At 36.7% G+C, this 17,286-nt stretch overlaps 1 protein-coding gene across 2 annotated transcripts in view; it reads right to left on the reverse strand.

Annotated features, from left to right (window-relative positions):
• DCC (DCC netrin 1 receptor) overlaps positions 1-17,286 on the reverse strand; it is a 1,070,394-nt gene that overhangs the window by 324,303 nt on the left and 728,805 nt on the right. For both annotated transcript variants that reach the window (XM_081078113.1, XM_081078112.1), the window contains exon 8: positions 10,871-11,027. In XM_081078113.1, the coding sequence (XP_080934239.1) occupies positions 10,871-11,027 (157 nt within the window). The remainder of the gene's footprint in view (positions 1-10,870; positions 11,028-17,286) is intronic.

Raw genomic sequence — 17,286 nt, forward strand, 5'->3', positions numbered from 1 at the left:
TGCTCTTGAAAAGAAAGTAGGTTTAGAGGTGACTCATGACCAGAAAAAGCATAGTGGGAAATGGAGATATCTTCTTGCTCAGAGGTAGTTCCACTACATGTTGGTTAAAATTCATGTTTGTTTTTTTTTTTTTTGTCTTGAATTGTTAAAAAGTATAATCTGAGAAACAGGCTTTTAAAAATTTTGCTTTAATATTTCAGCATCTAGTAAACATCCAAGAGACTATGTACATAACAAATAGCTACTTCAACAACAAATAAAAAGCTATAGTTTTCATGAAAAAAAAGATTTTCGTTTCAAATTATTTCTTTTCTTTAGTTTCAGCCAGTGTCCCCATAGTAAATGTGATTCAGTTCTGGGTCCTCTTCTCATTCTATTTTTTTGTTGTTGTTGTTTTTCTGGATAGTCCGTCTTATCCTTCTCTACCTGTAGTTATCATCTATCTATATGCTGATAAATTTAGGATATACTTCTTGGAGCTTCAGTTTCCTATTTTCAAGGTTCTACTTGACATTATCACTTGATATTGTAAAGGTATGCCAAAACAACACGTCTGAAACCAAATGTATGCTCTTTATTCCCAAACCTGGTCTTTTTTAGCATCTTAATCTCAGCAAATTACTCTACCATCCACACATTTAATTAAGCCAGAAACCTAGGAACTATGCTAGAAAATCTCCTTTCTTTTACCACTAATGTCAAATTCATCACCTGGTCCTGTCAGTTTAGCTTCCTAAACATCTCTAGAATCTATTTCCATTGGTGCACCCTTAGTCTGACCTACCATCGTCTCTTACCTGGACTTCTGCAACAGTCTGCTAAATGCCTTCCCAACACCCACCAGCTGACCTCCAGTCTAACTTCCACTCTGCAGCCACTGTCATCTTTTCAAAATGCAAATCTGATTATGGCAGAGATATCATGCACATGTTTCTTAACTTCTCTTACAGAAGCATGTTCCTTTCCTTTAGAGCTCTTAACTTAGTGTGTGCTTATATATTCATCAGTAGAAAGATCCTCCCATCAGTTCTAAACGCTTCCAAAAAGACTGTTGGCTTCTCTATTATTTCCAACACAGTGCTAGATATAGTCAACCCACAAGTGAATAATAGGTCATTCTTTATACATGTCATTTATAGATGGCATGTTTCATTTTTCAATCTATATTAAGTCCATTGGAAGAATTAAATCACTATTCTCTCATTCAATGATCTAAGAACATTTTGAGGTAGAAAGAACAGGGTTTTAACATTTTACAGAGAAGCAGAGTGGGAGGAAGGCTAACTCTGCCAAGCTTTAAACTAGGGCCAGAATATGGTGCTTTGGATTCTGAGTCTTGTTCTCTTTCCATCACAGCATACTCCCTTGATGGATAACAAGCTCCATCAGCTGCACAGTCCTCAACTCTGAAGAGCAGGGAAAGAATATATAAACACCATGTTGAAAATCTAATGCACGGTGAATTCTAAAATGACTCCTCCATGTCAATCATGAAAAGCTGGTCTCTGATCCTGAGCAGTGAGGTTTTCCAAGGCAGCATAAAACATAAAGCGCTGCAAACTGGAAGACCCAGTCCAGCCTTTGTTCTCCTTCAAAATAAGCACGTGACCTTGAGCAAGTCAAGGGCTATCTGGGAGCCTTCTCTCCTTCGTTTGCAAAATGAAGATACCAGTCCCTTATCTGCCTACCTCACAGGGTTATTGTGAGGATTAAATTGGATGATGCTCATGAAAGTGTTTTAATTCTCTCATCTGAACTCCCACAGTACTTTATGTATACCTCTTTCAGGAAATATCTTTTACTTTGTATGGTACAGTGAGATCACTGGACTAGAAACCTTGCATTTAAATCCTGCTTTTTAATATTTACTAGTTGTATAGCTCCATAGGCAGTATTTTTTAGACTTTCTGAACAGAGAAAGGCATGCTCATCTGTAACATGCAGATTATCCTAACATTTAAGGATCAGATGGGCTAATGTTTGTGAACACGATAAAGTTCTTTCTCAATATGAATTGGGAAATACCTCTATGTCATTGACTTTCCTTTCCAACCCACACAATGCACATAGCACTAGCTAACAAGAATTGGTGCACCAACCAGGCAACAAGCAAGTGTATCAGGCAACCTTTCTTAACTACTTTTAATACTCATCACAACCTCACAAGTCAGGTACTACCATGTTTCCCCCAAAATAAGACCTAGCCAGACAATCAGCTCTAAAGCATCTTTTGGAACAAAAATTAATATAAGACACGATCTTATTTTCTATACTATACTATACTATACTATACTATACTATACTATACTATACTATACTATAATACCGGGTCTGATATTAATTTTTGCTCCAAAAGATGCATTAGAGCTGATGGTCAGGCTAGGTCTTATTTTCAGGAAAACATGGTATTATTGTCCCACATGAGGAAAGTAAGGCACCAGTAAGTAGCCCAAAGCCACACAGCTAGTAAAATTCTGAATGAGGATTGAAACCCATACAGTTCACTTCCATAGCCACACAGCCTTCATCTTTCGGCTACAGTGTGTCACACTCCATAAGTAATTTTATAGATTATTACATGGGAGGTATCATGTTCTATATATATATTAAAAAGTTTGCTACTGTGATTTATAGATGGCAAATAAATAACACAAATGAATTTAGCCATTAAGACAGAAAATGTTCAAGAATAAACCTATAGAAGAAATGCATGTCCTATTCTAAAAAATAATAATAATAATCAAGAAAGCTTGGTTCTCTTCCAGGTTAACCCAGTCAGAAGGAAGTGATTGAGAACACCTGCTTTGGAGTCTGGCCTGCCTTAATTTCGGGTTCCATTTACTAGCTGTACAACAGAGGTATAAACAGCTTCTGTAAGCCTCGTCTGGATAATGTTTTGCTGTGAGGATTAGACACAATAATTTATATAAGATGGTTAGTTTGGTATGTGGCACAGTAAGTGCTCAATAAATGTCAGCTGTCATTATTCATGCTTACTCCATGGCCTCAGGCATGTGATTCAGCCCTCCCTGGCGTACCAGTCTCTAAATCAGGGGTGTTCAAACTGCGGTCCGCAATCCATAGTTAATTGGCCCATAGCAAATTCCAAAAATGTATTTAGTTTACTTAGATAAACCAGGTGAGGCAATACGTACTTCACCTCGAGTTAGTGGCCCGGCTGTTTGTATATTTTACCGCATATGGCCCTTGGTAAAAAACGTTGAAAAAAGTTTGGACACCCCTGCTCTAAATGCTTAAGTAGAAAGAAATTGGACTATGATTCCAAAGATCGCTTTCAATTCTAATGATTTTTAGGTACTAGGAGGGGATAGTTGGATATCTCTGAAGCAATTGCTTCTCTGAAGCAATTGTGGCTGTGAATTCTGGCTTTCGGGTTCTAGAATTTATGCTACTCTCTAATTTCTGGAATGAAGCACCCAAAGGCCTGAATAGAAAACATCAACTATGATACTTGCATTTTGACACCATTAACCAGTGAGACAGATTAATAATAATCTGAGGTAGCTGCCTGACAAAGTCTTTGCTAATCTAAGACAAATACTCAATCCACTACCTCTTAAAAAGCTATTGTGGTAAGGAACTAAATAAACCTACAGGAGCAAACAAGTGTCACAGCTAACAGCTCAGAAACACACGGCATATAACCGCGCCCTTTGAGAGCTAGAAAACACAACATGAACCAGGAGACTGGAATCAGATTGCAAAATCAACTTTTTTTTCCTCAGTTAAAAAAAAGAAAATGTTTTTATTGAACTTCAATCAACTCATTCACCCTCCTCAGTAACGCAATTTCTTTTACAGTTAAGGAAAAAATCTATTAAGAATACCACATCTATAAATCTACCCCCTTTATCGAATCTGTTCCAGTCAGTACATGTCTACATGTCATGATACTGTGGAATTATAAACAAGATCTAGTCTCAGTCATTAAGGAGGGAAACATGCATGTACTGAAACAAACACAAAACCAGGAAAAAGGTGGGGAGTGCTACAATAGTGATGTAATCGAAGTAAAATGGGGGAGGACAAAGGAGCAATTGATGACTATGGACCTGGAAGACCGTGGCAAGTTTTACATAGCAATTGACATTTCAACACGGGCTTCAACTCAACTAGTATTTTGCAAGTGTTTACTATTGTTAGGGATACCTCTGAGTGCTGAGAACAGCTCCGTGAATAAGGGAGATGAAACATCCCTACCCACATGAGGCTTATATTCTGGTGGCAAGAAAGGGGATTCAGGAAACAATAAGTAGAAGGTAATAAAGAAGTGGAGAAAAAATAAGAATGGAAAAGGGCATAAGGGGTGCTAGGGGACAGGTTCCACCTCTGGGAAAAGGTGCCATTTCAGCAAAGACATAGTGGAAGTTAGAGAATCATCCGCGTGGGTCTTTGATGAGTAGGGCGTGCTAGGCAGCCTCAACAGCAAGTATATTATAGGTCTTGATGGAGGAGTATTCTTAGTATATTTAGGAAACACAAGGAGGGAAGAGAGACTAGAGGCGAGTGAGCAAATAGGGAAATGTAAGAACAGTAAGTGATGAAGCTAGAAAGGTGACCAGGAGCCTCATCAGGAAGGATTTCTGTTTTTTTTTCTTTGAATGAGATAGGGACTCATTGGAGGGTTTTGAAGCAGAAGAATGACACTATCTAACATACGTTTTAAAAGGTTCACTGCGGTTGCTCTGCTGAGAATAGACTAGGGAGTTTCACGCCATAGTTCAGATGAGATTTGATGGTAGTCAGAGGGAGAGAAGTGGTCGGATTCAATATATGTTTTATTTCAATTTATTTATTTGACTTTAATTTTTTATTATGGAAAGTTTTATTATGGACAACACAAAATTAGACAATGATATGATGAACTATTTTATCCCCATCACTCAGATCAAAGAGAAGTCATAGCAGTCTTTTTGTACTATTTTGTAGCAAATATCAGGCATTATATTATTTCCTGGATTCAGGATATATTTTGACAGTACTACCAAGAATTGATGGTAGGTTTGGTACAGGGTATAAGAAAAAGAGGGATTAAGGATCATGCCAAGGATTCTGGCCTGATTAATGAGGAATATGTAGATTTCACTGAGCTGGAGGAACCTCTGGAATGATAAAGTATTTGAAAGGGGTTTGGGTTGGAGGAAAACAGATATTTGGTTTTCTTCATAACTTTTAGGTTTTCATGGGATATCAGAGTTGAAATGTCAAGTAGGAATTTGGATACATGATTCAGGTAATATGTCAGGATCGGAGGTACAAATTTGGAAGATATCAGAATACTGACAAAATATAAAGTCCCAAGCTGGAAAAAAAAGTAATCTTCAAAGCCGAAGTCCGAGGGCAATCCCATATTCACAGGTGAGGGACGCTGGGAGTAAAAAGTAAAAGAGCCTAATAATGAGTGGCCAGAGGGACTGGATTTAAACCAGGAGAGTGTGTGTAATAAAACTCAGGGAAGAATGAGTTTCATGAATGGGGAAGTAAGTGAATATGACAAAATTTGCTGACTAATACGGTAATGTGAGGACCAGAATTTGACCATTGGGTTTAGCGACATGGAGGTCACTGGGGAACTTTGAGGAGTTACTGTGAAATACTAGGGACAGAATCATGATTAGAATATAGGATAAAGTTTTGGAGTGAAGTTAGACAACTCAAGGAACACTGCTGTAAAAGGGAACAGAGAATGGAGTGATGGAGGGAGAGAAGGAATCCAGGAAGCATCTGTTGACATGGGAATTACAAATGCCTCCAAACATGATCCATTGGAGTAGGAAAAATAGATGAGGAGGATAGAGAAAGAGTAGCTGAAGTTTTGCTTGTGAAGAAGGATGGGATCTAGTGCATTAGTGAAGGTTTGACCTTATTTAAGAGCCTGAGCAGTTCTTTTAGAGAAATTTAAAGAAAGATGGATTATATGCTTAAAGACACACTTGGGTAGATAAATTAGATATGGAAGTTTATAGAACTTCCCATCTGACAGCTGCTATTTTCCAGGAAATTATTAGCAAGGTCAACTAAGAATGATGGAAGAGGGAAGGTGTTGAAGATTTGAGAAGAGAGGAAAAGGCACAAAATATCTTTAAGAGTGTGTGTGAGAAAGGCTGACTGATGTACGCAGTATCTCTGACAGAATTAAGAGGCAACTTAAGATGATCAGATATGAAGTTAAAGACTAGTCAGCACAGTTATATATTTTCTTCTGTTATACTCATCTTTAAGAGTGCAAGTAAAGAGTAGGTAAAAATTGCATTGACTTGGGTTTGTTTTTGTCAAAAAATTAATATGAAATGACAGACTAGCAAGCAAAACATTGGTGTTTATAATAATTGGCCATGGGATTTTAGCTGTTTAATAAGAGAAAAAAAAAGATGAAGGATGAGGAACAATGAAAACACTGTAGAATCAATGAACTATAGGTCCCTGTGGAATCAAAGGTTTGTTGTAATCATAGCCCTAAATATAATATAGGAAGAGTCTGGAGAATGAGATGAAAGTATAATGTTTGAACAGAGGTCATGGAGACGTTGCAGTGATTGGTGGATGCAGACGTTGCAGGACCAAAGTGTGACCTGGGGAGTAACTAGACAAGGGGGGTTATGAAGGATTGATCCTTGGGCTTGAAAGATAAGGAAGATTTCAATAGATAAGAAAAGGATCCAAAGGTATTTTAAGTAGAAAACAGTGAGCAGTTAGAAAAATAAATGGTTCATATAAAAATAGCAAATTATTTTTATTATTATTATTACTACTACTACATACCATTCTTTGAACATCATTTTCAGCCTTTTTTTCCTATATTATCTCTGAGCTCACACTCTTCTGAGTCCCTCTGTTCTCTTTTGTGTAGTGATTGACCTGGATGCTTTACTTGAATTCTTTCAATTAGTTCTGGGAGTTAGAATTTATCTTCCCTTTATCGATTATAGCAAAAAGATACTAAATTAACATATCTAGTAAATAGTAGTTCCATTTTCAAATCTAGATATTTGGATTGTAGTGATATATTTTTAGCCACTACTGGTTATAGGAACCACATTCTACTTATATAGACGGATTGGAGATAGCCTTCTATTTAAAGGAGCTGGGAGTTATCGTGTGCATGCCTTTATGTAAAAACTTTATATTTAAATTTAAGAACATTCACGTTTTTTAGCAGTGGAGTAGGTGATGCAAATTACTTCAAAAAGATGTCTAGAGACAGTGAGGAAGATGGATTAGAAGGTGAGAAGCTATTTGTCAGAGATCAGGTAAGTGAAGAAGAAAACAAAATAAAGGGGGCATGGCTGAGTTGTGGCCAAGGTAGACCTGACAGGATTTGATGACTAATGGCCATGCTGAGAGGCAGGGAGAAGTAAAATATGACTTTTACTTTTATTTTTTTGTGTCTTGATCAACAGGATGGAAGGTACTAACATAAACCAAGAAAAGAGATGAAACAATATATTTAAGGAGGAGACAGTGAATATAATTTTGGACAGGCTGAATTTAAGGTGCCTCCAGGAAATCCATGCAGATACTCTAAGACAACTGGGCAAGAATTATTGCCTCCAGTTTTCACAGCTGTACACACTGAGATCCAAAGAACTGATGAGACTGATCAAAAGGTCACAGAGTTAAGTAGGCGCAGAAATAAGACTAAAACAAATGCCTGCTTCTTCATGGTAATGGATCATCTTAGGGAACATAGGCTGTATGTGTACATGTATTTTTTCAATTTCATTTTAAAGTCAGGTCAAATTGTAAAAAAGAAAAGAAAAGGAAAGGAAAGAAAGGGAGGGAGGGAAAGAAGAAGAGAGGGAGGGAGGGAAGAAGGGAGAGAGAGAACGAAAGGAACTGAAAATAGGATATAGTTTAACTTTTGCTGTGAACTAGGAAGGAAAGGATTTTGAGATATCACATGAGAGAACTTGTACTATTTCATCTGATTTTCACTCTGCAGCATTTTGAACTAAACACTACTTTGGCTATCCCAACAATTACTATCGTGTTCAAATCCTGAGGGGTATCTAAAGATCATCCTTGTGTTTAAAGCACTGGCAAATTAGAAAGACCAGTAGCCTCAGACTTGACTCCTAGCTTCTCCCTGCATGCTGTCTATTACCGTGTTTCCCCAAAAATAAGACCTAGCCGGATAATCAGCTCTAATGCATCCTTTAGAGCAAAAGTTAATATAATACCCAGTCTTATTTTACTATAGGATCTGGTCTTAATATAATATAATATAAAATAAAATAATATAATATAATATATAATATAATATAATAATATAATATATTAAAATATTACATATATTAAAATATTAAAATAAAACAATAAAATAATATAATATAATATCCGGTCTTATAAAATAACTCGGTCTTATTTTACTATAAGACATGGTATAATATAATATAATATAATTAATATAATATAATATAATATACCAGGTCTTATATTAATTTTTGCTCCAAAAGACACATTGGAGCTGATTGTCCAGCTAGGTGTTATTTTCAGGGAAACAGGGTAGCACTTCAATAGGCACTGGAAGACCTGGACAGCCTTCTCGTCAATTCTTCTTCAGAATAATAAATGATGACAGCCAGGGTTAGGGTGAGCTCAGCACCCTGAACATCCGAGGCCCACCAGACCACTTATTTCTCCCTGCCTCTCTCACTCTCTCCTCTCCTTCCCTTTCTTTTTCCCTTTCCCTCTATACTACCCCCATGCTATTACCACTAAAAATTATTCCATATATGAGTATATAGATGCATAAAACAGGTTACATTTCTTTCGGCTGGTAAACTTTACAGAAAGTGAATGCAGTCCATATTTAAGGATGAAAGAAGCTGCCATATCCCAGAAACCCCCTGCCTACTGATGGGTGTCCACTTTAAACTAATTATATATCAGAGGAGGTTTAATATGGATGAAAAGATGTAAACTCAGAACTCAGCCAAGTCAACAGACAGACACTTTACAGAAACCCTAGTTGCCCTATTAAAACCTCATCTATTGAAGAACATGGTGATGATGTCTTCTCCCAGTGTGAGAGGCACAGGTATGCAGGTCTGTCCAGTACATTTGTAAATACATGTTCTCTGCAGAATCTAGGGACTGCCAACACCAATCATATGGGTTTTGATAAATATTATAAAATTTATTTTAAACTATATGGAAAACTAGATATTATTTTTTAAAAAACTTTCTGTTATAGCACATCTAAAATGTTTCGTAAATTATTCAAAATTTCTTTTAGTAAAAAATAAAATAAAATAAAAATTATATATATGTATATATCCATAAATATGCTAGCAGCAAAGTAAGAGAATTGTCACAGTGAGGAAACAGACTTGTAGAGCTGGTGTTTGCCTGAAATTATATGTAAATATACACCCATCAATAGAAGTCTAGAGCTAGGATTTTTAGAAACCACCAGGAAAAAAAGAATAGGAAACAAAGCTTGCCGATAAAGTAGGGTAAAAGGTCTGGTTACAGAATCTTGCATATAGCCAGGACCCTGAAAAAACAAACCTCAGTGGGTGAACTAGAAAATGAAATTAGCCTCATGAAAGAACTGGTGAATGAATATACATGCCAGTCTCAGCCTTAGCTTAGTTGGAATAGGAAAAAAAAAAAAAAATCTCTGAGAATTCGGGCAGTCTGCATTTACTCATTTGAATTGACATATTAAAAATGGCAGAAAAACAAATATTACTATACTTCATGTTCTTTCCACTAACCAATAAAATATCAGAACGAGACTGGTTACGAACCAAATAAATCTTAAAAAACATATTGTTTACCATAGTCTCATGTTAGTTATGCCCATCCTCCCAGGAGAACATACTTTAAACCTTGGCTTCAAAAATTCCCTCAGACAGATTTCTAAGGACTGGAGTTAATAATAAAGAATTACCCAAACATGGAAGGAAACAAGCCACTGTGAGGAAGACTCAGCAGGAACAAATCACAGAATCAGACTCACAAAGGCTGTAGATATTAAAATGATCAAATATGAAATAAGAAAGTATAACAAATTTAAAGAAAGAAGAGATAGTACACAGTTTATTCTTATGAAAGAAATTGGAACTTATCCAGTATCTATCTACCTTAGACTTACAAGTAAAACCTCAAAGTCTTAAAATCGTGAAAAATTTAAAGGGGAAGATGTTGAGAAAAATCATCAACAACAATATATTGTAATCTTGAAAGGACATACCACTCACTTTTGCCCCATCAATAATAATGTACCTATTCACAACAACTTCTATCAAATACTAGAAACTCTTGTATGATCTTTATATATGCAACCTAATTTAATCCCAACAAAAACCTTGCAAGGCATATATTATTCTATCTTCTTTATTCAAGTGTCAAGTGAGGCTCAGAGAAGTTATCACATCGCATGATCTCAAAAAACTCCCTTAAGATCTCGTTATGTCCGTGCCAGAGTTGAGACTGCAGCCTAGCCACAGTGGATCTTTCATGCTCTGTTCTAGCAACATACAGACTAATTCTGTTCTCTGTTTATCACTTTGAAAGTGATAAGTGAAAGTAACCTGGTATCATCCACACTCTTGTGTCTTTTCAAGGAAGTTTTCTATAAATGATTTAATTTGATTCTGTAAACAATTCTGCTTTAAACACACACACACCAACACACAAACACACACACACACACACACACACACACACACACAAACAGGCAACAGAGACATATTATCTCCATTTAGTAATAAGTGAAGGGTGCCAAATAGAGATTTCACATGGTCTCCGAAGTCCCTGCTCAGGATTTCCTGCCCGCAGGACCCCACAGTATACATCTAAAGAGAGGGAGGATTAGGTGAATTTTACAGGTAGCACCTACCTATTGTCACCTTCTCTGGAGAAAAAGACGGTGAAGGTTTGAATGTTCCCTTTTGCTTCTGCGGGTGGACGCCAGCTGAGACGGATGAACCGACTGGAAACCAAGACAGGGACCACATCTCTGGGAGCAGAAGGCAGGACACTGGAGCTTGGGATAGCTAAAGAGGAGAGAGGAAGCTGTCAGAGGTGCAGGTGCGATGCGTAGGAAATGTGCAGGAAGACAAAACAGACCCATAAGCAAACAAAATGGTACATTCACAGAGATGCTAAAGGAAGAAAGAAACACAAGGGAAAGCAAAGAAACAGTAAATGGAATCAAAGGAATATTAGAATTTCTTGGAATTTATAAAAGAGTGGCTAATAGCATATATGATTCTATTGCATATTTTTCCAGTTTCTATTACTCATGAGATCCATGACAATAAGAATAAATGTTCTGTTTAGGAATGAAACAGGGAAACATAACCATGGACCTTATTGATAAACGCTTTGGAAAACCAAGTAGGTATTACCAAACCTTATTCTACTTAGAGCCTGTTTATACTGTTTTAGATATAATTTGATGGAGCTTTTTTATGAATTTTCTAAGGCCACAGAAAATTTAAAGCTGTAAATTAAAGTCAATGAAGGCTAACAAAAAGTAGAAATGTCTCTCATGGGCTACCTGCTAGTAAGGGAAAGGACAGAAAAAAATTCTATAAGACAAAGATATACAATTGTTCCATGCTTGTGGAGTATAACTATATTTACAGCAAAAATTAACAATTATTATTCATAAGGATAACTGAATCATCCACAATAGGAAAACTAGTTTTTCCAAACATTTGGGGCACTTATAATCGTACCAGAAGTTTTCTATTAAAAGTGTGTGTGTGAATTCATAACATCTTTGATGGATAGCTCTTTTCTTCCTGTGCGTACAAGTCCCCAAGTCTAGGGAACATGCGTTTCATCTGGACAGGTGATTGTTATCCCGAAATCACGAGAACTCATTTACTTACATTTCATCTTCAAACTGGTTTTGTAAGCCATTTTTTTCCTAGCTCTTATCAAAGTTACTCTCTTTTCTTGCATTTGCATTCTCAAGGGGCTGGCTGAGTCTGTGTTCCTGCTCTGAACTAAACTCCTGTTAGCTGGAAAATCCATTTCGGCGAGGGTGGGTATCTCATTTCCCCGTGGTTCCAGAAACATTATCAGTATACAATAAATATCGGTTATACAAAGAAAGAGGTTTTAAAGAACTGCAGAAAGCTTTCAAAGTTATTTCGGGCCCCATAGAGTCTTAGCCGACTTCTTTACAGATAAAATTTCCCCTTGCTTTCTTGATCAGCACAGTACTTTAAATAAATGGAAAACTGGCAGCAAGTTAGTCAATCTTTTGTGGCAGAGTGGTAAGGGGAGGGGGAAATACTGATGCCAGGATATGTAGCATCTCTCTCAAAAATATGGGTGATATTAAGCGTCTTGACAAAAACCTTTACTTTCCTATGCCATGGACAGCTCCAACAAGCACACTGAATTGATCGTCTCCCTCCCCCTTCACTGCCCACTCAGCCTGCTTCTTTCTCCTCCAGGGCTGCTTCACTCAGTGTGTCTACATTGTTCTCTCAACTGTACAGCCCAGAAACCCAAAACATATCCCCTATGCCTCACTCTTTCTCACTCACCCCCTACTAGAATTCTCTCTCCTGGACATCTGGTAAATCGGCTCTATTTTATCTCCACTGCCACACTGATATCCATACCATTATTCTCTCTCACCAAAATTGCCACACCTGTCTTCCAACTCTTGTGCTTTCCTTCCATTCACCTCCCTCAACTGTATTCTCTGCACAGCATCTGGAATAAGCTTGTAAAAAAGACACTGGTCACATCACTCTACTGTTGATTATTCTCCATGTCTACGCTTTACCTCAGGGAACCTCCAAACTTGTCCGTCTGCCTGCTATCCCGGCTCCTGTTTATGGCTTATCTTGGTTTGACCTCCTCCACAAAGAGGCCCTAAGAAAAGAACTTAGTGCAAGTACTCTATTTGGAAGGTAATCCAAGGAAACACCAGTGGGGAGTCGGGAAATGAGACAGCAGGGAAGAAAGGCTAGAAAAAGTGAGTTATCTGGCAGTTATCACCATGGGACACTGAAAGGCAACCCCACTGGGGATCAGAGTCATTGTAGTACAAGCCTCAGAGTGGTCCATCCCTAAGGGAAGCAATTTGTGATATGTATCAACCACTCACCCTCCATTAATTGAGGGTGATTCCAAGGGCATTAACCTTCCTGCATAATAGCCTAGTGGGTTTCTTTTGCCAGAAAAATAGCACCTTTGGGCGAAGGCTTGCAGGTGTCCACAGTAAGCAGCATGCATTAGCTCTGCTCATTCAACAAATATTCAAAGAGCATCGATCCCATGCCAGCCCTTCTGGCTCAGAGGAGAGAGTGGTGAACAGCAGATGAGGCCGTTGTCCTCATGCAGTTTACATGGAGGCTCCTGGCTTTTTGATGCTTCCACTGAGCAGGTTCTGCGGGCCGAAAAACACGAGCAGTTCCCTGGGGCCTCGGTACAAGCCTCTCCCACTCCGTAACAAGACCATCTCGTTCACTTAACTCTTGGCTTAGCTTAGGTGCTGTTTCCTTTGAACAAATTGACTCAAAGAATTTGCAAAATATCTCACAGACAATAGTTAGTATCTATCATATAAAATATTGAAGACTCTTATTTTAAAATACGGCTCAACTTGACAAATAAAATAAATGTGCATTAAAATAAAATCTTAAAAAGTCTGTTTGAATAAAGTCTATTAAAAACAAAGCCTGTCAGATTAGGGTGACTTTAGAGAATGTTAGTACCTAGTATTGGCCAGGGTGTGGCACTCTCGTCCACTGTCAGTTCCAGTTCGTTAGAATAATCTTTTGAGAAGTTAATTTGGCAAAATCCTTTAAAATAAAGAATACTCATACCATTTGACCAAATATTCTCATGTCTATAAACTTATCGTTTAAAAAATAACAAATACCCCGTTAATCAATGCACTGATGTGAAATCATGGCACATTTTCTCAAAATATAATACCTACACATGTTCATTTTAAAGAAAATGTGATCCTACACTGGATTTTTAGATTTTTTTTTTTTTTACAAAAGATGTTTTTAAAAATAAAATGTGATCAAAAAGATGTTTTGAAAATCTTTTGAGCATTTTCAAGAAAATGATTTAAAAAAAAACAGGAGAGACATTTTTTAAATCCCTTTTGCCCCAAAGCACCTCACTTATAGATGGTATCCCATCAAAAGTAAGTTGGATTCTCTACCCATTCAGGAGCTGCCAACGAGAAGAGCAACGAGAGTCCACACACAGATGCTTTCCTCTCCAGGCTTCTGGGAGTGTCTTCTCACAGAGCTAGTCTTGACTCAGATGGCACAGATAAACTCAGTGTAGAATTAATCACAGATGCTTTACTTTTATTTAAACAGTAGTAGTTATATGAAAAGGAAGGGACACATTTCTAACAAAAGAATGGCTCCTTACTTTATACAGGGGAATTAATTTTGTTCTTACTAATCCTCCATGCTTTCTCTCAACAGTAACTTGTCTCCATGGAAGGTCTCAATAAGGAACCAATCAGGAATATTTCTTTGCTCTTGGAGGCCTAATCTCCAGTCTGGCCCTAATCTCTCTGGCCCATTACTGTTGCCATGGTTACAGTTTCTTTATCTGTTGTCATGGAGAGGAAGAGGGGAATTTGCCACACTATAACATAGTCTTTTTTTTTTTTTTTTGCTTTAAAAAAACTCTTTATAAAAAATCCTATCACAGCAAAATCTAGGAAAAAAAAGATGATTTCTGAAAATAATATAAATGCCAAGAGCAGATAGTTTTGAAACCAAAAACTAATAATAATATTTTATGATCTCATTGCAATAGCCTTGGTAACAATTACATTACTGGGTTAATTTTTCTAAAAAGCCACATTCCCTCTAGATAATGAAAATTTTCTTTGTCAGATTTTTACCATACAGTATTTATGGGTATTAATTTTCCTCTGTGCTATTAACAGTGCCCAATCTTCACTTTTATGAGGCATATGAAAGATGACAAGATATATTCATAAAAACACAAAAATATTTAATTTGCATTAAACATCAAACAACCAATAGATTTATTTCTCTGTCACTCCCCATGTTGTTAAATACACTGTAAATGTAGTCATCAGATCAAATGGATGCTACTTTATTAACTGCATCTCCTTATCAGCTTGAAGATTTAATGAAAATAAAATATAAATCGATAACAGTAGTGAAATGATAGGAACATTTAATTGTCCTAAGGGCAAACATCTATTTCTTTTCTTTTCATGTCTTTTTTCTTGTTGGTGTTTTTGACACCAAACTTTAGCTTTAGATGGTCTAATGGAGAAACAGATAAAATTTAAATTTTGGTTAAAGTTTTTATAGTTCACAAAGTAATTTCACAAACTTATCAATAAAAAGCTTGGCTATATATGGCTGAAAATTACAAAGAATAAAATTTTTATAAAGTTTCATGTTATTTTCAAAATTCAAAGAATTATGGTTTTTGAGCTAGTGTATTAAGAAGTTTAGTAAAACTAAAAAATGTGCATTTTAAAAAACCAGTGATTTGAAACCATTTTTTATTTTAAATTAATATGAGACAGGTGTCAATATCTTATTGAATTTTCATCTTTACATAAAATAACTTATTTAGTATCTAAAAAGGAATAACCAATATTTATTAAATGTCTATCAAGCTGGTACTGTTATACTTGAAGAATTATTTATTTTTAGATAATAGATTTTGTCCCAAGAGAATAGGGAACTAATTTGAAGACAGAAAATATATACATGTAAGACAATTACAAAATTTGAGAAAGTCTCTTACTTATACATGAGTTCCACTCTAAATTTTTCGTAGGGTGGTTGTTTAAAAATCAGAACACACTTTCTCATGAAACCATTTGTATTTTGTTCCTAGAAACCTATTTAATTCATCATTTTCTAAGCTATGAAATTGGAACAAATATGTATGAATTTTCTTTGGTAAAATCAATGTATGTATTCAATCATTAATCCATTCAATATTATGCAGGGATTACTATGTGTAAGGCACTGGGAGAAGGCCTGTTTTAATCCATTTCCTAATTTCTGGGAGGAATGCCAGTTCTCGTAATTCTCCCTGCCCTTGCTTCACTTTTAAGGACCTATATCCTCCCACCTTCAACATTGCACCTCCCATCCCAATTTCACTTTCTCAGTTGTGTCAGGCAGGGTGAACCTCAAAAAAAAAAAAAAAATCTAGATGAAAGTCTCTGGGAGCAGGGAGCTAGGCTGGAGGAGTTTCCAAAGGCTTTAGTTGCAGACCTGGTTCTGCAACCTCTCAGCTACCTCTCAGGTCTCCACACTGAACTTGCTCAGTTCCAGGAAGACCTCATGCTTTCATCTCTGCTGCTTTCATGGGCTGCAACCTGAGCTGAGACACCTCCCTCCAAATGCTCTGACTTGAGATTCTCCTTCAGAATTCAGTTTAGGTGTCACCTCATGGATCCCCCCCTGGCTTCGTTGTCTCTATTCTGGGCTTTCACAGGACCAGGATAAGTGTCCCCTCAGGATACTTCCTATACTGAACTGCAATGGTCTAGTCACTTTTTGGTGTGCTATACCAAATAATATGCTCTGTATGAGGAGGAACCGAGTCTTAATTGTTCGCTACTTGAATCCCAAAACATAGCAGAGCGTATTTAGTCACATCCTAGGCTTCCAATACATTTTTGCAGTCTTAGCTAAATTAAAGGCTTTGCAAATCTTTGTAATTATAATGATTAGATGTTGACTAGAAAATTCCCCTTTAGAACCCTCTAAAATGGGTATTTGAGAATATGTACGGATAGGAGACTGGACTATTACTGCAAGCTGTTTATATGAATAATTATTAATCTGTTAATAAATTACATGTAGATAAAAAAAAAAAAGAAAAAAAAAACTGAACCCAGAGGAAGGTTCCAAGGGAATGTATGAGGTTTGGGGTGAGAATATTTCATTTTGGATCAAATGGAGAGGGAAAAATGTTCTAGAAATCCAACTGTGCACGAAATGATATAGAAGCTGTGTTCATATAAAAATAGTTCCTGAGAGAAATAATGCTTTCATTAAGAAAGTTTTAAGAAAGAAAGACTGAAAAGCTGGTTTAGGCTGACCTGTGCATCCAGAGGAGAACCTGGGGGTCTGTTGTTATAAGTCTGACTCTTATCCTAGAACCATACATCAAAGAGACTTGCCAGGCCAAGGTTGTATGCTAAGAAGGATTACCCATGGCCATACATAGATAAGATGAAAAGCAAATTCTGGAAGGTATTATCCTATTGGCAAAGATAACTATATGTCTCAGAGTATGAAGTCTTTTCAA

Source organism: Rhinolophus hipposideros (assembly GCF_964194185.1).
Source record: "Rhinolophus hipposideros genome assembly, chromosome: 17".
NCBI classification, from domain to species: domain Eukaryota; kingdom Metazoa; phylum Chordata; class Mammalia; order Chiroptera; family Rhinolophidae; genus Rhinolophus; species Rhinolophus hipposideros.